The sequence below is a fragment of the Dermacentor silvarum genome, chromosome 10 (assembly GCF_013339745.2).
Source record: "Dermacentor silvarum isolate Dsil-2018 chromosome 10, BIME_Dsil_1.4, whole genome shotgun sequence".
In the NCBI taxonomy this organism is placed as follows: domain Eukaryota; kingdom Metazoa; phylum Arthropoda; class Arachnida; order Ixodida; family Ixodidae; genus Dermacentor; species Dermacentor silvarum.
In genome coordinates this window covers 22,573,254-22,596,233 of record NC_051163.1, presented here as the reverse complement: position 1 = coordinate 22,596,233, position 22,980 = coordinate 22,573,254, and the positions used below count along the sequence as shown (strand labels likewise).

The following is a 22,980-nucleotide window of genomic DNA, read 5'->3' as shown; positions in this document are numbered from 1 at the left end:
TGAGTTGAGACTATTGGGCCATCGCAAATGAAGAAGTTCGTTATAACCGGTCATGCCTATTGACAAGGTTCGTTACAACGAGAGCTGGTTGCAGCAATAAATGACGCCGTAAAGTTCGCGCTTTAGTAAAGACGCATCGACACGCCAGGAACGGAGTTGCTGACACCGAGGTAACATCGAAGAGAAAAAAAAAAATGAAGAAAAAGGAAAACAACGCGCTTCGGCCAATCGGAGCGATCTCAATGTCAACGCCGACACGGTTTCTTTCAGTCGCGTACAGCACAAACTGCTTTCGTAGAGTACCGAAGAGTCAGAGAGCGAAAAGAAAAAAAAAAGAAAAAGGCAACGCACGAATGATGACGTAGTCAAGAGGAGAGCGTAGTTGGCCCCGGGCTAACATCGGTCGTGTACCCGCGTTGAAAAAACGTACGGCGTTGGGGTCTTCAGACCCTTCCTGGTTTTTTGCGTTGCCACGGGCAACAACGTTGTCCTCCACCGGCCGCGCGAGAATTGGTGTCGTTGTCGGGGGGGCAGCCCCCGCCAAGAGGCAGAAAGCAACGGGCGGGGCGCGCCACCGCCGTAAAAATGGGAAACATTCTGCCTGCCCGCAGAGCGAGAGTGGAGTGTGTATGACGATCAGAGAGAAAAAACTGCTCAGGTTGTTGGCTTTCCGTTTCTTCCTGCTTTTGCTAAGCAAACGTGCTAATAGGCGAGCGACACACGTCCTGCAAGGGCCGGTGAGGCGAGCGGCGCGTTCCTCATCACGAGATTCCTGACGAAACTTGTGTTTCACCCCCTCCCCCCCCTCTCTCCTCTCATTTTACGAGAGCACGCGGGGATAGTCTCGTACCTGTCCGGCCATCGGTGGAGCGAGAGAGGCCGAGAGAGGGGTGTCGAAACCTCGTTTTCTTCTTTATTTTCGTGTTTTGCTCGAACGTTTGTTTCTTTCGCTCGCGAAAGTGGGCAACCCGGTGGAGAGGAGGCGTTCGCCCGCAGCTTTTCCAGCAGGCCGGCCCGAAGGAAGCCAGCAGCGAAGAAGGGAGGGGGTATACGTTCAGGCGCGTCCAAAACCGCCCATTCCAGTTTGAAGGTCGGGATACCTGCCTCGCTTTTGGTGGTGGCGGCGGCAGCGGCGGCTACGGCATCAGAAGCCCCGCTTACCTAGCCAAGCATCTGCCCTCCCTCCCTCCCTTCGTAACAGAGATTAGGAGGAGGAGAGGCGGCCCGTAGACTGGCGGCATAGGGTGTTTTCCTCCTCTACCATTCGACTCGCCTGAGACAAAGAGGGGCAAAAGCAAAGCGTGAGGAAGGTGTGTGTGTGTGTATCGGAGGGAGGGGTGCCCAAGACGAGGAATCTTTCGGGCCGAACTTGTAGCTTCCTGCTTTGAAACGTCCTTCTCTCGGAGCGCGCGATCGCCGCTTTGCTTGCTTGTTAGGAGGGGCGGAGGGGGGTGGGTGGTGGTGAGGCTCGAAGGAAAATGGGGGAGGGGGGGGGGGATAGATTTGCCACTCCTTTGGAGAGGACGAGATTCTGGACATATTTTTTTTTTTCTTTTCGGAGGACCTCTCGTCGTTCTATCTTGTTTTGTGCCCGTTGCTTGCTTGCTGCTGCGTGCGCTGGTTGCTTTTGCGTGCCCCCTGCGCGTTGCGTTGGCTGGCCACCACCAGCACGAGCAAGCCAGCAACCTGCGCTGCTGCTACAGCGGGCAACGTGATTCCTTCGCTTGCCTGACCGTCTCCACCTCCTTCTCCTCTCGCACAGGTCTCGTTCTCCTCCCAACCTTCTCGCCGCGTACGGGGGCCAGTATTTCCCTCGCGCTCTCTCTCTCTCTCTCTCTCCTAGCCTGGAGAGATAACCGATTCCCCTCTGCCTTAGGGTGAAAACGCCGGTGGCGCTGGTCGTCGGCAAAGTAGCTCGTGCTGTGCTCCCGGCAACACTCGCGAGACAGTCTGTCCCGCGCGGGCATCTTCTTCGCGCCGCCGGCACTTTTTGGGCGCCCTTCTTTCTTTTCCTCCCCCCCCCCCCCCCGCTTTTTTTTCTTCTCGGTTTCTTCTTTCCATACATCCCCCCCCCCCCCCCCTCTTAACCCCTCCGCCCACCTGTTGGCGCGCCATACAACGAACGCGTGCACGGTTTTGGCAATACGCGAAAGTGTTTGTTTCTTAACCTGCCCCCGCGACACTGTGCCGATCGGGGCACTGTTTGTTGACCGACCAGGATCATCTTCGCGCCTTCCAACAGTGTCGTTTTCGTCAGGGGAGTGGACAGCCGTCTCGTCGTCACCTGGAGCCCACCTGACGTCGAGCTGCTGTTGTTCTCGGTGCGAGAGCGGCGTGGTGGTTGTCCTCGCTACCGTAGTAAGTTCACGTGCTCGCGTCGGCCTTAACCACGCCGCCGCGCGTGTGTGTGCTTCCCTTTGCCAAGTACTCGGCGATCGTTTTTTTCGCTGCGACTCCGTTGGAACAGCGAGGTGGTGGTGTTGGTGTTGGTGGTGTTGCTGCTGCTGCTGCAAGACGCAAGATCGAACCGTGGCGACTGTGATACTGAGGTGCCGACCATGCGCTGGATTCGGGCAGACAAGCCGGACTGACCAATTCTGCCCATCCGGCTCGAAGCGCACGACCACGTGCGAAGCGAGGAGGCTCTGTCAGCTCGACGACCAGAGTGAATAGCAAGCGACATGAAAACCACGAAGCACGTGATCACTACGCGCCCGCTACCTGCGTGCTCTTAGCTTGGCGTCGTCCCCACCTGGCATGGAATGCACGTGATAGAAGCGAAGCCCACGGTCCAGGACTGCCGAGGCAAGCGATCGAAAGATTCGGAGAGCAGGCGTAATTTTTTCCAAGAACGAGCTCGAACGAAACGGTGCGAGCAGGTTCGGAACTTGAATGAGACTCAAGTTTTCGTCGACGCGTAGTAGTAGCTTTCAATAGGGCGCTCTGGCTGGAGTTGGCGCTTGTGACGTCGCCGCGCACTTGGGTGTCCCGGAAGACAGACCCGAGGGACGAGGCCCTGAAGACAAGCGGACGTCTACACTACGATGGCTCAGCTGAGCCCGTTGACCAGCACCGACAGTCCGCCGCCCTCTCGCGCCGGCAGTAACGGTGCCACAGTGTCCCGGGACCGCGGGTCTGTGTCGCCAGTGTCCTCTCGAAAGAAGCGTCGCCAGATGCACGACCCGGACTCGAGCGGCGACGACGACATGAGCCCGACGTCGCTCGCCAAGAGGTTCATGTCCGACGCCGGCGGGACGTCTTCGCCAGCGACGACGCCTTCGACGGACGTCGCGTCTTCCTTCGAGCTCATTGACGTCACTGAGGTACGTTTCGAAAGCAAAAGAAAAGAAGCCTAGCCTTCCCTCTTCTCTCTCGTTCTCCTGCGTAGTGCAGCCCCGGAAGAAGCCTTCTTCTTTTGTACGCCCCTTCCTTCTCCTCCTCTTTTGTCGGGTGTTCGATGGATCTCCCGCGCTTTCTCTTGGCACGGATACCGGCGCAAAAAAAGCATGAAGGGCGCGATTACATCTTTCGTTGCTACTGCTTCCATATAGCCGATGATGCAACGCCGTCTCTGACTTTCCATTTCGATCATTTTTTTCCCCCCTTTCTCTTGGCGACTTTGTTGCGTTATGCAGCCACGTGATAAAAGAAGGTATAGCCTTTTTCGTGCCGCGCGAATACTTATTTTGCAGGTATAATGGAAAGTTCTAGGAAATGAATTGCTCCACCAAATACGACGTTTCGACGTGATCAAAGTAGCAATATGTACTAAGATTTGGTAACTTTTAGATATTCCTGATTCTCCGAGGAGCTGTACTAATGCGCGTGCTGCAGGGTGTTGCGAATTTTCTTATGACCATGCATCCAAGATTTTACCTAGTGATTTTAGCCTCAAAATCTAGAGCGTGACGTAGCAATCGTACGGCTTTTGACCAGAATATTTGCGTTCCTGTTTTATGCTGGCGTTCACAGACAAAAGCGTTTTCTAGCGATGCTGATTTCGCTTTTAGGTTCAACTCAAATTTGCGTATTACAAGTTGTTATCGTGCATTTAACAAGCCTACATGACAAATGGGCGGGTTGGTGCGATTTCATTGATGTTGTAAGAATAGCGATCTTTGCGAGTTGGTTTAAGTTCATGACGTGATTGCAGCGCAAAGCACCGAAGTGCCGGATGACAAACGTGAGGTTAGCGGAACGAACAACAAACACGTGGTTCTTCTAATAGGAGACACTGCAGCTTGACATATGATACGAGCAACCCTTTGAAATGCTTCCAAGTTCCCTTTTTTTAAAAAACCTTTCCTCTGTATCCTAATAAAATCCTAATACGTTTCTTAATACGTCTTTCAGGGGATTACAGAAGAATAACGCATGATCCGTCAAAACGTAGTATCCGAAGATTCTCGCGGTAGCAGTACACATTAGGCAAAAAGCTACTTTCACATAAAGCTGTACTTGAAGTGCAATAGCAAGCCAACGAACGATTGAAAACACGATAAATTGAAGCTTTTGATACCAGCAATTTTAAAGTCGTGAAATGACTGCTTTCAGCGGTGACATGCGACTGTCAACGTATACTACCGACGGATGATGCCGTGTCGATGGGCTACCGTCGACGTTTTTGGGCGTAACAGGGAATGCAAATGTAACAAACGGAAATGTAATACACATTGCCCTCGGGGAAGTGATCGGGACCGGTGTTTCAGAGCGTAAGAGCCGGAAGAAATTAGAAGCAGGTAGGTGTCAACGATGTTCTGCTGCATATTTAAGTACCGTTATGCACTAAGCAACCAATATGCAAAATAGAATGTTCGCTTCGCTGTATTGCAATATCAAGCTCCCAGCCTTATTTTACAAGTTCTCACTACAAGTTCGCTTACCTTCCCCCGAGTGTCATAAAACTCAAGGCCGTTTGCAAACTTTCACGTTTATAACTAAGTGGATATTGTGTTACTCCTACCAAAACAGGCTCAATGGTTTCTGCACAATTTAAACACGCTATAAACGAGTCATTCTCCTGTGAAAGCTTTGTTATCTGAACTTCGCGTTCTCAGCTACCGTGACCTATCTTAGAAAACAGACACTGAAGCAAACCACGAGCACGGTCTCTTTGTCCTGTCTGTGTCCGTCTTGCTGCGATGTATCATCGGACTTCTGAATCCACGCCGCACACTACCGCACTCATTGTTAAACGAACTGCGCTCGGTTGTTTGCACACCTTCCTCGTGTTCTTTCTTTTGATCGGTTCGTAGCTATCTCCAGTTAGGTTTGCTTCTAGCCAAAAGAAGAGTAATAGACGTAAACGTGATCTTCGGTGCTGAACGTGAATGATGATTTTCGAAATTCTGGATGTCAGCAGCTCCGCAGAGCCATCTCTCAGCCACGTCATTCAAACGGAATTTACAACGAAGAACCCTGAATAACTCTGGAGATGCAGGTGCCCGGAGGCTGGGATAAAATGATGCTACAAGCAAAAATATTGAGGAGACATAGCCTTCCCACCCTCCCAGTAACGATCTGGCAAAATCCCCTATACAGCAAACTGCTAACCGCAGAGTGTACAGGCTTATGAGGACTGAATTTGTAAAATCTACATATGGTCTTGCTTAAAATAAAGCTATATCTAACTCAGCGCAAAGTTGCCGTGAGCCAAAGTGCAACGGGGGAAAGCATGTGGACTTCCGGCATCATGGCTTCTGCAGGACATGGGTGCAGGCGCTCTGACCGTGGCACAAGATTGGGTATCTCTGGGGCACCTCCCAATTAGGATAAATGCTGTACTGAATGCTCAGTACTTGGAGTGCTTTTAAAATAGCGTACCCAAGCGGCTTGGAGCACCCAAGGAGCAGGGTTAGCAACAATACGCGTGCGCAGAACCTGAGCTCTGATTGGCTTATCATGCAGGCCGGATGGCGTGTATGCTAGAATTCGAGTACCCTGTTTCTAAAGTCTCTCTAATGGCAAATGGTGAGGCTATAAGAGCTTCGGCTTTTACGCAGGGTGGAAAGCGTATGCTAATCTTGGTCTCCTGTTTCTAAACCTCTCTAATGCCAGAAGGCGAAGTCTTAAAAGAGCTTGGATATTTATCCAGGGCTGCTAGTATATATACTAGCAGCCCTGGAAAAAAAAACCAAGCTCTTACGGTTTCGACTTTCGCCATTAGGGAGCTTTAGAAACGGGGCAAACCAGAGTTTAGCATACGCTATCAGCCCTGCATAAGAACCAATCTGTTATGACTTATCTACAGGCTTCACCTTCTGTCAGAGATTTTTAGTACAGTATAAACTTTGGTTCCCCTGTTACTAAAAATCTCTGACAGAAGGTGAAGCCTGTAGATAAGTCATAACAGCTTGGTTCTTATGCGGGGCTGATAGCGTATGCTAAACTCTGGTTTGCCCCGTTTCTAAAGCTCCCTAATGGCGAAAGTCGAAACCTTAAGAGGTTGGATTCTTAAGCAGGGCGGATATCGTGCGCTCCAACTCTGGGTCCCCCGTTTCCAAAACCCCCTAATGACAGGTCGACGGCGAAGTCGTGTGCCCGACGTGCACGTATACCTGTACGATAGATGCCCGTTAACTGAGCGATGAGGATAATCTTTGATGTTAATTCCTCGGGGCTGCCAGCAAAGCTTCGATTCGCCGTGCTGGCCTCTCGTTTGATCGATGGTTGCTAGATTACGATACCCGCGTAGCGCGGACCGTTGCGTCGAGCAGCATGCTGCTGTTCTGGAGCGGCGAGACCCCGTGGCGTGCCAGAACTGTTCGCGTATGCTGGCCGATGGTACTTTCTGGAACGCACTGCATAGGCTGTACGCGGAAGAGAAGTCACACCAAATGTACCGACGCAAAACAAAATAAACACAATCTTGTTCACTTTGACACTTATCACTGGCGAATGCAAGCTTAATGAAAGAGAGAGGGAAGGAGGTATACAAGCACGGAGGTTAACTAGACATTGTCCTGTTTGCTATCCTACACGTAGAGAGAGAGAGAGGAGGGTTGAAAAGAGAGAGAGGACACACGCCTAGATCAATCACATGGCGGAGCGCATTTACAGCCGGAGAGTCAAGTCTGTCGCCTTCATGCCTTGAGTAGACTGAATGACCGGCCCTTTATCGAAGCAAAGGTATTAATTGGGATCCTGGCCCCACAGCTCATCAGACCAACAAGCTACACGAGCTCTTCTATAGTACATGAAGGAAAGTTTAATGAAACTGTCGATGCGTCATGACCTCACAAGTGCACTGGATCACTCCATTCTGCCTCGCGCGATCGCAGCCAGTATAGGAACGCGCGCAGCACTCTAGTTTATTTCTTTACGAGCAACACCATCGTATACCTATAGCCCTGTTGATCCAGCCCTCCACGACATTAGCAAATTTTTGGTGTGCGTGTCACGAAAATGTCGATGATGCCGGGTCCGGCATACCGGGACAAATTTCGTATCAAATAGTCGGTGTCCAAATCCACGACCCGGCGTCAGTTGCCTCTGAGTAGGATAAACTGATCTCGAAGGCTGTGCTTTTGCTAGCTGCATGCGACGGAAGTGTTTGCGGAGCTGGAGACACGTCATGGCCGCCACGTTGTAGACAGCTTCTATAAAAATATATTACATGTGTTGCCCAGCCTTCATACTTTCCAAGTGCGATCCCTTTTGCGTGCAAAAAAGCGCGTGGCAGATTTTCTAAAACTTCCGCCGGTATATTTCAAACCAAAAGGGACTGTATCGCTCAGAACGTGTCCTTGGACTAAGGTGGGAATGGGAAGATCGCGTGTCCCATTGGCGGAAGCGAGCGAGCTTTTATTCCATCCACAAGGCATTGAAATTTTATTTGGCTCTGAAAGAGGTGCGAGAAATTACATGCTGACGTCGCTTAACGGTGAAACTGTGCAAACCAGACTGTGTAACGTCACGTGGCCTGAAACTCGTGCTGGGAGAGTAGTTACATTGCTTAAATACATTTTTGATTAATTGCTTAAATTTGTATTTTCAACGCTTCTGCTAACTTTTCTTTGCGTCGGGAAAGCAATATGTTTCTTATTCCCAGTTAGCGCGTGTTCAAAAAGTGCCACATGCCCTCGTGCATACGAAGGGAGGGGTACGCCAATGGGTCCTGAAGTGAGCCCTTTTGACATGATGACGTGACATGGGAAGCGTGCGAGGTACGCTGTCTTTGTCAGGATGTCGAAAAATGCGTCGCGCTTTTGAAGGCCTGCCGGCCTCGTCACAGCAACAGTGTAGGCATTGCTAGAGTATATGCTCCGAAGGCATTCCTTACCACAATGCACGCATGCCTCCTAGACCATGCACAAATTGCTCTAATGACCTATGTAAACGTTTACGTGGTGAGGAGGGTTACTGAATATACTGGTTACAAAACCTCCAAGGCAGCTTTCCTGCACAAATTGAGGCGCGGCCCATCCTCGTTGTGCATTGTTACAGAGGTCAACAAACTTACTCCAAAACGCGCGAACCACGTTCTCAGGACTGCGCTAGCGATATCTGAAGATGACACGTGGCATAAAATCGGCTGTATGTGAGGTTTCGTGACAACGCTTACAGTTTCGATTGATTCCTCTCGACATGGTGGTCGGGTAAAGCTTTGTTAGCTGCCTTGGCCCCTCAGGAGTGTGATCTAGGCAAGTGCGTTGACCTCTGTACGTGCAGTGCGGTGTAGTGTCTCGCGCGTCCGGCTTCTGCGGACGCATGTGCAGCGTGCTAGAAGCAGCTGGCAACACTGTACACAAACGGAACCAGCCCCGGTATGCAGGCATCTCCAGAAGCCAAACACGCGCCAGCAGACATTGCACTGCACCCAGCATTCGCATCGAGGACGGGGTTGCGTCGCCATTATGCGTGAATTTCTTGCATTGCAGGGAAGCTGCCTTGCCAGGGTTTTGCAACTTGTCTATTTCATTGCCATTTCGTCCAGTAATCTGCAGCGTTGCGGGTCTTCCGTACGCAAGTTTTTACGTCACTGCGTTACAGAAATTGCTACTCGCTTTCTAAAGAAACCACTGCACGTTTAGAACACTTCGAATTAATGGTAGGCTTTCTTATGGTGCTGCAAAATGCAAGGTCCTTCAAAAACTGAAGACAGTCCCTCTAAAATTTTGCGCGGAGGCTTGCTTTCTAGTGAGCGGTGGGAAGGGAAAAAAATGGGAGGTATACGCGATCCACATTCCCCACGACGATTCAAGAATGGGCACTTTGCAAAAAAATAAAAAATGTTACTGCGCATGCGCGAGCAACTATATTTTCCAACCAAATAACCTCGACCATAGGCTAGCAGCTCCTTCGTTTCCGCAGAATTTTTTTAAAGCCTTTTTGATTCTCGTGCGCCTTCGCTGGAATGTGCAGGCGTGAATGCGCTTATATAGAGCGACAAAAGGCAGCCTGTGAACGAGAGTTTTCGCTTGGAACATGTCCTTGCAGGAAAGCCAAAGTTACGGATGTTTGCAAACTGCCCACTTGAAACCTGAAGGCGTCGAAGTGCCGGAGTAAACAAGTAATTATGGGAGTAAGTGCGGTACTGACACTTATCTGAAACTAAGCTTTTTTTCACGCTGTCTAAAATTTCGTTGCAGTTCGCCTTTAAACAACGAAGCTTTCGGGAGGCTGCTTAGCATTCCTTCCCGTGCAGGTACGCGCGCGTAGTTAGAGAAAGACATTCTTGGTATACGCCCTCCAGGGACCGGCCCGCGCGACGGGTGAAGCAAGAAAATTGAACACCGCGCGCACCCTTGCGCAGTCGACCCGTGTGCGTCCGTCGGCGTCGCGAAATGGCACGCGCGGCGCGCTTTGACGTCCGTGAACTAATCACTCCAATTAGGCGACGGCGTTCGTCGATACGTTGTTGCGTGACACTGGCGCATTAAGGAGTGGAAAATGTCGCGCTCCGGGACGAAAACGTCAAGGCGTGTAATCCCGCGTCATTTGCGGTTGCATTCATTGTGCGCTAATTCCTTTATTTCTTTTTTTTTTTTTCTCCCATTTGTCCCGGTTCCGTCGTGTCATTCGGGTGGATCAAGTGGGATTACACGTGCACTGAGTGCGTCTCATTATTGTGCCTTTGTGCCTCTGCGTCGAATGAGATGGAGAGGGAGATCTCGTTATTTAAAGCGGGGAGGTTTGCCGGCGTACAAGTATTCGCCTACACGCTACTCTGCAATGGAATGGGAAGGGAAAGGCCATAAAAGAAGAACGTAAGAAAAATGAAAAATAAAAAGATGCATGACTTTATATATGAGTTAACTATATATAAAGTTAAACGATACATAACTTATATACGAGTTAACTGTATCGCTGCAAACCGCATTACATTTGCTCCCTGTGCCTCCACGCTCCAAAATTAATTGTCAGCGCCTTGGGTTTTTAATAGTGCACCTAAATCTATAGGCAGGCGAACGTTCTGCAATTTCTACCTCATCGAAATGCGGCCGACGCAATCCACTTGCGGGGTGCGGTCCCAACCGAACGCCAGCTTGCATTTTGAGACGCAAGGAGGCGCTGTCGGCGAGAGAGCTTTGTGACGTCTGCAGGTTTAGATGCTACGGTCGCGGTGGTGGCGCCGTCTCGCGTGGGTAATCCCAACACTTCCAGAAGTGTTGGGATTCAAAGAAGATGGAAGGATAAAACTGGTCGGCAGTCGAAATGAGTAAGACACGTGGAGACCATTGGTGGGGAAAATAAAGCAGGGAAGAGATTGACATACAACCGGAGTCATTGCGCGCGTTAGGTAAAGGTACAATATAGTACGTGATAGAGGTTTTAAATCGGAGAGCTAAGAGCGAGATCAGACAGGCGAAATGCTAGATAGCGATAGATGTAGTAAAACCCGATTAAATCAAGCAGGCTAGGGGACTGTTTGTAGCCGCCCCGTTTCAAGGGGCATGTCAATAAACGTCATCGTCATCATCGTCAGTCGTGGCTGAGGACGGTTGCGGCACGGCCTCGTAGCCGAACTCTACTGCCCGTCTCTTATCGCGGTGAGCCGTTTCGATTTGCCGGCAGTCTACCTACCCGTGTATTCGGTGTACATAGAGAGCATAAACCTTTCCTGGAGATAAGGCTCTGGTGTGATTATAAATGGGTGTTACTTCTGTGTGGTGCACATTAAGGTCTGTTAAACGCATCGCTATGATCATCTGATGGACACTTTACACCTGCTCTGGACTTTCCCGGCAACCGCTATAGACCCTCTTAACGTTTGCATATATGCGGACTGAAATTTCTCTACCGCCACAAACACACAGATGTTACAAAGAGGGGTAAATGGTATACTCTCCTGCGTCATCACGCCGTGGTCAGGTGAATTTAGACTCGCTGATATTTATACCAGAAGCGGGATAACGTCCTTCACTCCTTTCATTATAGACCTGGAGGGCCATCCCTTCGTAAAGACTCTTCACCCACTACCACAACTTTTGGTTTTGATTGACTGCATTTGTCTTTGTTGTGCGAAAGAGCTGATATTAGGTGCCTGCGGTCCTCATACTTTGCCCTTGGGCAGTTTTGTCAGCAATGAATGAAAATTTCTGGAGCAGCGCTTCCCGGATGAACGTTTTCTGTAGCTTCTACGACTGTCCCGTGGGGTGAATTTAGGCACATAAGGAATGTGCTCGTTATTCCACAGGCACGTCTTCGATTCAAATCAAATGGAATCTCCGTGATCATAATTAATTAGAAGGAACGACATACACAAAAAAGGATAATAATATCCGAACTCCTGTTGAACTTGTCTGGGGATTCCGTCGGTCGGGAGAAAGAAGAGTTTATATATGAACAATCACGCAAGACAGATGCATGAATAAAACGATAATTCAATAACGATGTAGGAAGTATGTGTCATATGAAAAAAAAAAGCATAAGGAAACAACAAGAATTAAAGATTGCAATCAGTAATGAGTTGAAAAACAGTGCTTACAAAGGAGACACTATGGCATTTCGTTGGTTGCATGGTGAAATGATCTCCTAAGCATCCACATCATCATCGGCTTAATTCTCTTCACTGCGGGACGAAAACCTTTCCCAGCTATGTCCAATTACAGCTGCTTTGCGCCAGCTTATATTAACCTATTCCTAAAAATGTCCTAACCAATTACCCTGTACATCATGCCTCAGTCAGCTGACGCTAGATAGCGGTAATATAGGTAGTGTCCAAATCCATGGCCGAGGACGGCTCTCTCTTGCTAATAAGAACAGGATCTCGAAGGCTATGCTTTCCCTGACTGCGTGCGCCGGAAGCAATTCGGGAGCCGGAAGCACGTCACAGACGCTGTGTTTTAGCTGAGCGAGATATTCTTACTGCAGTGGGACATAAGTTAGGCTGCTACGGATAATGATGATCATGATGACGGGAAGATGGTGCACTATAGCGTTTTATGAATAGAATTACAGCCGAACCGGTATATAACGGACACGGATAAAGCGAATTATTCTCTCTATAGAACAAGAAATACTCGCGGGCCAATGCTCATTTCAAGATAACACCTTCATAACGAATTCGACATTGGATACGTCGAACTTTTCGTCCACAGCAAGGTATCGTCCGACGCTTGAGGACATACTAGAACGCCACTCTTATTGATGTTGAGGAACGCTACATTAAAACCACACGCAAAAATTACCGCCTGCTATACACGTAGTTTTGTTTTCAATAAATTGACTCCTTCGTGGCTTCCTTTCTCTACTGGAAATAACAAATCCGTACATAACGATAACATTGAAAAATTTCGTTATGTGCGAGTTTAGGTGTGTATCGAATTATACCTGATATGTCAGGTCTACATTTAGCGCATAAGCCTGTTCGTTATAACCGGGTCGACTTCTAAACGTGCGTAATGAAATCGATCGTTCTTTGACTCAGAACTACAGATACTGAAGCTTGTTGGTATGGATTCATCGTGAAAGAAGATAAGGCGTTTTTGTTGTCTGGTTCTCTTCTCTTGTGTCCGTGTCTACACGCCTTACCTTCTTTCATGATGTTCTACGACTTGTCCTTTAGCGAGGGACTGAATTCCTAAGAGAAGTAGGGCAGACTTCGATTCTTTATTTTTCTCCGGTACACAAGGTGTTTACACTACACCTTACTCTTTCAAAGTGCCATTTATGCGGGTTTCGCCCATCGCGCAGCTTGTAGGAGGCCTTTCCTTCGCGGCGTCGTATATGTATAGCCTGGTGCCGGCGATGATGGACTTTGGCCGCTGCCCGGTGGAGCGCCTCGGCCCATTCGCGTTCCGTGACCGAGCGATTTGTGTGCGGACTGGTTCGCCAATCCTAGAAAAAGAAACACAGTTACTCGTTGAAAGCTAGAAGCTCCTTGGAGGTAATGGGGGAGGGGTGTTTTTCAGCACGCGAGGCTGGCGTCACAACTGCGTGTACACGCATTTTGCGCAGAATCGCCACGCGCACGCCCCCGTGAATGCCTTTCTGCCTCGAAGCAAGTGTGTTTAACTCGATGTTTTAAGAACTGGAAGACACCAAGGTGGGCGACAGAAGCTTATATACAGTCGAACCCGGACATGTCGAATCTGAGGGGGATCCCAAGAAAGTTAGATATATAGGTAATTCAATAAATAAAATAAAATAGAAATATACACGAAAATGTTCAAGGGAACTTAACTGCTGTTCGTTATACACAATAATTCGTTATATGTGGGTTCCATATATCCGGGTTCGAAAGTACTGCGTAGTCTACAATAACAGGACCACCCTTCGAAATAGTGTACATAGACCTTGGCTGTGAGGATATTTCGCCTGGAATATCGCTTCAGGCTCGTCGCCTAGCGCGCGTCACTGGACAGTTTTTTGTATTAGACATTTTGGGTGCCGGCCATTTCGGGCGTTTCCGCCCCATTGTATGTGGGAGGGTTTTCCCAAAGTGCGACGAATTCAATTTTTATATAAGCAGGCTTTAATAAAAAACTAATTAAAATTGGAAGCATCAATTTAGCTGCCTATGCATATTCACGCATTTTCACTTCTTTATCAACACATCGATGCCTCAGCGCAATTGATCGAGATTATTGTGATAACCACTAACTATAGACAACGCACCAGACAGTTACGAACAGAAGTACACGTTCTGAATCATTGGAGTATCTGAGAAACAGTTTTAAAAGGTGTTGCTTGCCGGGAACGTATTCAACATGGATTCGATGAATGCCTCTCTCGAGAACCGACCGAGGTCGAAGCTGCTCAGGCATGGGTGGTCTGATGAGTCCTCGTGTATTCAGTATGACACATGCCAACGGCCAATTGGATTAAACACTGTGTCGACATTCCTTTTGGTTAACAACTTACTGACGACTGGTCCGAGTAGTAGCTAGACTTCTGTCTTTGAACGCGCCCGGTCTTCTTTGCAGCCGATGGTATAGTATCCAGAGTCACGCTTGACAGCGAAGAGGGAAGGCAACACAGAGCAGATAGATGTACGGGTCACTATTGCCGAATTCTCAAAAATAACCCAAATGAAAATTTATGTTCCACACAATTTTGGGAATCAATGTTATGCGAAGCATTTACCAGGTTGATGACTACCTAGCACAGTTCGGGGTTTCGCCAAGTGTTACCAGGTGGCTCGCTCAATATGCACGTGTTGGGCTAGGTGGCGTATGCCACCGCCCGGTTTAAAGGGCTCAGCCTCATCCATCCATCCATCCATCCATCCATCCATCCATCCAGCGAGCTTTTGTGGGTGCGACCAACACCAACCTAGATAGCAAAAGGCCTGTTCACTTCGATCCATGACGTTACGCTACCTGGCCCGAAATTTCCATTGCCAAGGCTGGCGTGACGTAAGCGCTGACGTCAAAATCACCGCGGCTTACTCGGGAGCATCCCCATTAGATTCTATGGCAGTCGGGCAAGGTAGCGTGACGTCATGGATTGGACTGAACAGGCCTAGTGCTGCCTGTAGTATCGGTCCGACGCGAGCGGGCGTGACGTCCGCAACACGGCGACGACAAGATGACTGAATTATACTCCTACGACGAACGTTTACAACCGGTTCCGTTGCGAGCTGGGCCGATCCCAGAGGCGATGCACTTGGTAAAACTGCGCTGATCCCGAAGGTGAAGTAAAGACCACGTAGCGACTCAGAGTGCTTGTCCACAGGCGAAAGATGCAGAAGACTGCATCCTTCGCTAAGTTGCATTATTGCTATGCGAAGTGACGCCACGCATCAGCCCTAGCTTGCACGTCGGAAGGAGTGTGTTACGCTTGTTATTACCTCAGTCCATGCTTACCTCGTGTCCTAATAGGAGCGTCGGCCATGTTGCTCTGTAGGACTCTAGTTCAAATCCCACCATCGGACATGCAGTTGCTTCATTACTGAAGTGGCCCCGAACGAGGCGAAGCAGGTAGGGATTTACTTACCTACGGCAAAATGCCTGGTAAGACGCAATGAATGCTTCACACTAACAGGCTCGTTAGCGCCGTTATGCTTTTTCCGAGGTCAACCAAGCGTCCGAGGAAAAAGTCAGTATGCGCGCGCAACCACAATAATGACGCATACCAGATGAAAGTCGCGTTCACGGAAATGACTGCGACTCAAAAAGGAAAAAAAAAAAGAAAGAAAGGTAGGAAGAGAAAGAAACTTACGAGAGCCGATTAACCGGGCACCTCCACTTACCGTCGCCGCCTGTTCATTTTTCTTTCCTCAACTCTTCCGTTTCAGCTCGTGGCCGCCTATGCAGTGAAAACTACGGCCGAAGCTTCGGATGAAGAGCAGCGCCTTTGGGAGGAAAATAAATAAAACGCCGCTCGCTATATACCGGGGCGTGCGTTTTCCGAGTAGATGATTTAGCGACGCCATGCTTGGAAGGGCTCGCGTGACCGGCGCCCTTGTATGTTTTGATACGGGAAGCGACGACTGCTCCTCCCGCTCGCCAACGCGCGCTTTCTCCGCCTGCTTAAACCCTTTGAGTTTCTTTCTTTCCTCCTTTCTTGCTTTGTCTGTTTCTTTATTTCTCTCATTCTTTCTTCCTTTCCTTATTTATCTCATTCCTCCTTTCTCTCTTTATTTCTTCCTTGCTTTCGCTCATTCATTCTTTCTTCCTTTCCAACTTTCTTTCTCTCATTCTTTCTTTTTCTTTAATAAATCTATGTAAGACGCTGGAGCCTCGTTCAAGCTCTGGCTACTCTTCTGGTTTGATTTGCGACAAAAAGAGAAAGCACAGCGAGAATGACAAACTCATAACCATTCAAAAAGAAGCGAGACGTGTTCTCTCGAAGAATCCTGAACTCGTGTCACAAACGTTGTAAAACTGTGAACTGTGTAAGTGAGAAGACAGGCCAGGTGAATGGATGATTACATTTAAAATAAACAAGAATGTTCGTAGAACGATTTAGACTGGAAGGTATTTGGAATTATGAGAAGGATAATAAGGAAAACGGAGGGTTGTCATAACCTGTCCATGTCTTTCTCTTTCATAATGCTATCGTCGTCACCACCAAAAACACCACCGATTTGCATAAAATAATGCGTCGAATGCTAGCGTAACTTGCGACGCGATCTTTATGCACGCGATGGATAACTCGCACTTTTTTCCAGACTCCATGGAAGTGGAGGGGACTGTTGCATTGGCTTCCTTGAATTCTTCTATTACAATACCAGCCAATTAGAAGCTAATTAGCAATGTTGACTCGTTGCGCGAGCAGTGTTCATTTCTTGAAATGATTCAACTGAAATGGCCAATTCCCAACAGCGGCGTCCGGATTTTGATGAGGGGAGGGGGGGGGGGCACAATAAGAAAAAAAAAAAAAAAAAAACGCTCGTTTACTGAGCTTTACCTGCACGCTGGGAACGAAACCTGTAAGTGGTAGAACTTAGATCTAGCTACGCCACGTGTCCTGTGTTACGGCTATATTACAATCTTCTATCTTGTATCTTCTCCATTTTTTTTTCGGACGGAAAGGCTTAATCATGTGAAACGCGAAATACGTACACGTATACCCGTGAGCAAAAATATACGGACCAGGAGTTGCGCGATAAAGCTGATTTTTTCCTCTGCCTTTCAACGCAACTTGAAATTGAGAATTGCAGTCCAAACTTGGCATTACGAACTTTTCAGTGCACTCGTCAATTCCAGTTTATGCTTGTTAATTACGAAGAAATTCAGTTTTTTTTTTTCGGCGACCCCGTGGTCCGTATACTTTTGATCACGGGTGTACGTAATAACCATCAACTGGCGCGCAACAAATTTTCAACAGGCCATCGAAGAAACCTCCAAGTTTCGGCCAGGCTTCCATCAGGTTTCCGACATGCAGTCGTTCACATTCTCAAGCTTTAGTTCGGCAAATCTCGGTGCGTACCATTCAGACGAATCATAAAAGCGGCGGTCATTGTCTTATTAATGTCGTCTAATTTTCTTCGCATCCCTAGCGGCCCGTTCTAGGGACGCTGGGATGATAAATGAGAACGTCGTAGCGCCTTCTGGTCGGTGCAAGATGCCGATTCCTCTTCTTCTCTCCCTCTCGTGTGTGTGTGTGTTAAATCTGTTCAAACCTGCAATGCTTTAACTTTAACAACAAAACAAAAATGAGCGGGCTGGTGTACTTATCTCATTGCGCATCGGTAGTGGTCACGGAAGTGTATATGCATCGCGCATGCACACCCCCATCCCCCCTCTACCACGCGTCACACCGTGCAAGCTGCTCTTCTCTGTACACATGGAACGAGTATCCTTTCGTGTCGTTCCGCTGGGCGACTGCGCGAAAGCATCCGCCCTCGCTGCTCGGGCACGATGGGCACGACGCACCGTTGACCGCAGCTCCGCTCGCCTCGAGGCGTGAAGGAAACGGTAAATCAGTCGCGCTTCGACGCTGTTGCGAACGCGCCAGTCACGCTTTTAAGGCGCGCCGCGCGCGCCACCTCCCGCTAATGCGCGAAGCGTCACGCGGTCCTAGCTGCCGCTGCTGCTGCTGCTGCTACTCCTGGACACATTCTTCATCCGAGGGTAAACAAAAAACGACTCGCGCGGAACAGTGTGCCACTTTGTATCGGTTCTCCCGCATTGTGCGCTTCTTCAAAACCATGCAGTCTCTCGCGAAGCTGCGAGAAGCTGCCCCGAGGCGTCGGCTGTCGTGCGGCGCGATATAGTGCCTTGCTTGGTGAGAGATCGCAGGGGCTGCTTCATCATCATCATCATCAACAACAACAACAACAACAACAACAACAACAGCAGCAGCAGCAGCAGCCTATTTTTATGTCCACTGTAGGACGAAGGCCTCTCCCTGCGATCTCCAATTACCCCTGTCTTGAGCTACCTGATTCAAACTTGTGCCTGCAAATTTTCTCATTTCATCCCCCCACCTAGTTTTCTGCCGTCCTCGACTGCGCTTCCCTGCTCTTGGTATCCATTCTGTAACTCTGATGGTCCATCGGTTATCCATCCTACGCATTACACGGCCTGCCCAGCTCCATTTGTTCTCTTAATGTCCAATTACAGTATCGGCTATCCCACTTTGTTCTCCGATCCACACCGCTCTCTTCCCGTCTCTTAGCGTTAGGCCTAACGTGTGTCGTTCCATCGCTCTTTGCGGTGTCCTTAACTTGTTGTCGAACGTCTTTGTTAACCTCCAAATTTCTGCCCCATAAGTTAGCACCGGTAGAATGGGCTGCTTAATTCACTGCACAATGGGGACAACCCAAGAAATCGGGGGCTAACTAGCTCGGAGGTTTTCGACGAGATCAGAACGGGACACTCGTCGGGCAGCGTCGGAAGTATTTACCACCTTCTCGCCTCGCAACGTTTTGGCATAAATAGGCATTTTGTGCCGCAGCTAAACGTCGCCTCCCCTCCCTCCCCCCCCCCCCCCCCTAACTGGCTTTCGCGCGACGGAAGAAGTCTCGTTTGCTCTCTATATATTGTTGTGCCATAGCACCTGTCATCATCGCCACCCGTCCCTCTGGGTCCTGCCGACTAGTCGCCAACGGGACGTGGCGACACAATGCGACGCGGGTGCCTCAGCAACCGCCCCGTCTTGATCCGGTCAACGAGTCGCCAAGGGGACGCGACGACACAATACGGCGCGGGGGGACCTCGGCAACTGCCCCGTCTGTGTCCTGCCGACGTGCAAGCAGCCCCGGCCATCATCGCCACCCGTTCCTCGGGGTCCTGTCGACGAGTCGCCAGGGGGACGCGACGACACAATGCGACGCGAGTGACGTCAGCAACCGTCCCCTCTTCCTCCTGTCGACGAGGAGCCGCCGCCAAGGGGATTTAAGGAGGAACCGGCCCATTGTTAAAGAGAGAGTCGCTACCGGCCGCCGCGTCGGTCTGGTGCGCTCTTACCAGCTCTGACTGCTTTGACCAGCTATCCCCAGCTAATGGCAGCTATTACCAGCTATTACCTGCTATTCCTGCTATATCTGTACATATTTGTACATATTGTATAAAGCTTTCGTCTCCTCTTCGCCTCCTTCAAGACTCCCTCTCTCGTCCCGGACCCCGAGTCGCAATAGTGGATGGCAGCTATGGGATTGGCGAACCAGTATCTGAACAGCGGATGGCAAGCTGCGAGATACGAGGAGCGAAGACGCCTGCTACACCGCTCGATGACAGCTACCAGATCGACCGGCGTCAACCACTTTGGCTGGGTGAGTGCCCGATGTTTGCTTTTCTTGTCGCCAGACCTCTCTAGCACAGGCAGATGTTAGTAGAGTTTTGTTGTTTTGGTAGGCTAGCATTACGAATTTACCTTCCTTGAATAGTCGATTCTAGTTTAAGGTAAGGGTAAATTTTGTGGGCAAGCAACACGAGGAACGAGATCGCGATGGAGGAATTCCAAGTTCAGGACCTCATTCAAATTTGCGAGGAGTTGGGCATTTCCGCCGGCTCCGAAAAAGCAAGGAAAGCGATTCTCGACGTGATGCGAGCGGAGGACGTGACGACCGAGGAAGCCGAAGAGGCTTGGGAAATGATTGTGGAGCGAAAGCTCGAGGCAAAGGAACGCGTTAGACGATCGAGGCGCGAGTTAGAGGCGAAGGAACACTTAAGTCCCGAGGAAAAGGCAAGGCGAGAGAGCCGTCGACAGAATCAAACATGGATATGGCGCACAGCACGATATCATCTCCACACCTTCAGGGCGGGCGAGAATATGGTTAAATTTCTTGCTGATTTTGAAAAAGTGTGCGAAGGAGAAGGTGTCAACCGGGACCTCTGGTCCGAGCGGTTGATCCTGCTGCTCCCTTGTAGTCTCTCGTGTGTTCTGGAACACCTGCTTGATGCAGAGAAGCGGGACTACGATGAAGCTAAGAAGGCTTTGTTGAGTCATTTTGATGTCGTAAGCCAGGACCAATTTGATAGCCACAATGCCGAGCCTGTCGAGGAGAGACCGCGTATTGAGATGGCTACTAGCTCAGTGCGCCAGGGAAATGCTATGGTGCAGCAATCGGTGCACACGCTTATCGACGAGCGCGAACACATTGTTGCGCCGCTGTCTAAAGAAGCCGCTTTGGAAATTGTGGCTGACGACGAAGGCCAAAGAGAAATTCTGCGTCCTTTTGATGGCAGCGATACGCTCAGGCTAGTCAAGGAGAGACCGCAGGGCAAGCCGCCTAGCTCAGATGGCGTCGGATGCAGTTATGTTCTGTTAGAAGTGCAGACATCTAGCGACGACCATGAGGCTAGCTTGGTTTTGCCGCCCGGAGCTATGTCGTTGCGACGAGAAGGCAGGGCACCTGCGAGTACGAGTGCCGAGACCGCGAGCTTTGCGAGCCGCGCCGAGGGCAAACGACGAAGGCGCAAGCCGAGAAAGTCGGACTCGGGCGGCGATACGAGCCAGGTCAAATGCTCCAACTGCCAAGCCGTTAGGAAAAAGCGGAGCATGGTGAACCCGAAGCTTAGGCGGCTGCTGCGTTCTGTAATAGGCGTGACACGCGTCGGTAAAGGCAGGATTTCGCAGAAATTCAGACGCCGCAAATTCCGTCGGTTCTCAGCGATATCAATGAATTGTAAGCAGAGGAACGTAGCGAAGCGTCGGGTATGCTCGAAAGTCTGCTTCAATGGCCGCTTCCTTCCTGGGGGAAGGAAAGGCGACGGCCTAGCGGACAAAGGGACCGCGCGCTCGCGGGTCCGGGGATGCGCCCCTCCCCGAGTGTTTAGAGGCAGCAGCTTGAAAGTCCCGGCTACGGCCAAATCAGCCTTGTTCTGGTGTCGCGAGTGGACAACGCGTACGCTCGAGAATGGGCGACCCGCTCGAGCGCGTCTGAAAGGGTGTGCTTGCGAGCACCAATTGATTGTGAACATGGTACTTTGAAAGCCGATTTTATTATTTGTCCTTTTAGTAATCATTTTGTTTGGTGTGTTTCTTTGCGTTAAAGTTGAGTCGCGTGTTGAGCGTAGGAAAGGGTGGATATGCCAAGAGCGCAATTTTTATTGCTTTGGTCCTTTCTTTTCGCGAGACACCGACATGTTTTAGTTTGTTGATCATTAATTTACTGAGGCCTGATTCCTTAACTCTCAGGTAGAGAAAACGTCAGTGTTTTCATTTGTTTGTTATTGTTCGTATATCTAGGTTAGGAAAAGCCTAAATTCTTAATTTCGATTATGACTTGGTTTTTGTATTGTACGCGTTAGTTGTAAGTGCCAGTATATAATTTTGATTCACCTTTGTTTTTATGTCGTTCGCGTGAGTTTATTTTTTGTTAGAACCGCTTCTGTGCTTTAAAAATGTGGTACTCGTTTCGCCGAGTGCATTTAGACAACACTAAGCGGCGGGCTCTTTCGGTTGGCATTTACAGTCAGATGTCATTCCGCGCTTTTGTGAAGTGGCGCCCAAGCGCAAACATTAGCGGCGTTCAGCCTTTGCGTCACGGCTTTCGGGGGCAAAATTAAGTCATCTTCGGCAACCTTGATCTTTGCCAACCCGCCCGCATTACAGTTGAGAATCGCTTGCGACGCAATTCTGATTTGATTAAGACTCGCGCATTGACAATTAAAAAAAAAAAAGGAGGTCCGTATCTCGAATTTCTCTCTCAGATACGTGTCTCGTGTTGTTCGGGATTTTTTGTTGTTGTTGTTTTATTTTGTTTTGTTTTGTTTAGCGTAGCCAGATCTCGGAAAATGCTTTGTTCGATGATTTTGGTCTGGCGGTTTGGAGAGCATTCGGAGGGTGCTTGCTTTGGCCGGAGTGGTTTGGCGTTGTTGATTCTTGGTCGTTCCAGTGGACATTATCAGGACCGAGCAGCAGAAAAGACCACCGGCGGGAAAAGCGCCAGATCCGATACCTCCAGACCATCCTAGACGTCGCCCAACCGGCGCATCCAATCTTCCGAGCTGCGTCGGACAGCTCGACCTCTGGATGCATTGTCTGGCGGCGGGGGTGCTGTTGTGCCATAGCACCTGTCATCATCGCCACCCGTTCCTCGGGGTCCTGTCGACGAGTCGCCAGGGGGACGCGACGACACAATGCGACGCGAGTGACGTCAGCAACCGTCCCCTCTTCCTCCTGTCGACGAGGAGCCGCCGCCAAGGGGATTTAAGGAGGAACCGGCCCATTGTTAAAGAGAGAGTCGCTACCGGCCGCCGCGTCGGTCTGGTGCGCTCTTACCAGCTCTGACTGCTTTGACCAGCTATCCCCAGCTAATGGCAGCTATTACCAGCTATTACCTGCTATTCCTGCTATATCTGTACATATTTGTACATATTGTATAAAGCTTTCGTCTCCTCTTCGCCTCCTTCAAGACTCCCTCTCTCGTCCCGGACCCCGAGTCGCAATAATATATGGTGATTGTAAAGGATGGAAAGAGACGCCTAATTTTGCAGCCCTTCAGGGAGCACGGCGCAGAACGCACGTTTTCGCTCCGCCGTGCGTTCGTTCCCCGTGAAAGCGCGGGTCCCTCGCGCCCTTTCACTCGCACATACAGCATACGGCGCGAATTGAGCCGTGCTCCCTCAAGGGCTGCAGAAGATAGCGCCAACCTTTCCCTTTCCCTCAAGAACCACTTACCACCGGCGACGATTTCACCGC

The 22,980-nt window shown here is 49.8% G+C and overlaps 1 protein-coding gene across 3 annotated transcripts in view; it reads left to right on the top strand.

The window, feature by feature from the left end:
* Positions 1–22,980, top strand: part of LOC119431067 (transcription factor AP-2-epsilon-like) — a 172,717-nt gene that overhangs the window by 67,782 nt on the left and 81,955 nt on the right. The window contains exon 1 of one of the 3 annotated variants that reach the window (XM_049657792.1): positions 1,931–3,323. The exons of 1 other annotated variant lie outside the window; for it this stretch is intronic. In XM_049657792.1, coding sequence (XP_049513749.1) covers positions 3,045–3,323 — 279 coding nt within the window. In that variant the 5' untranslated portion in view covers positions 1,931–3,044. Of the gene's footprint in view, positions 1–1,930; positions 3,324–22,980 lie in introns of those variants that run through there. One more of the 3 variants, XM_037698529.2, reaches the window with a different exon arrangement.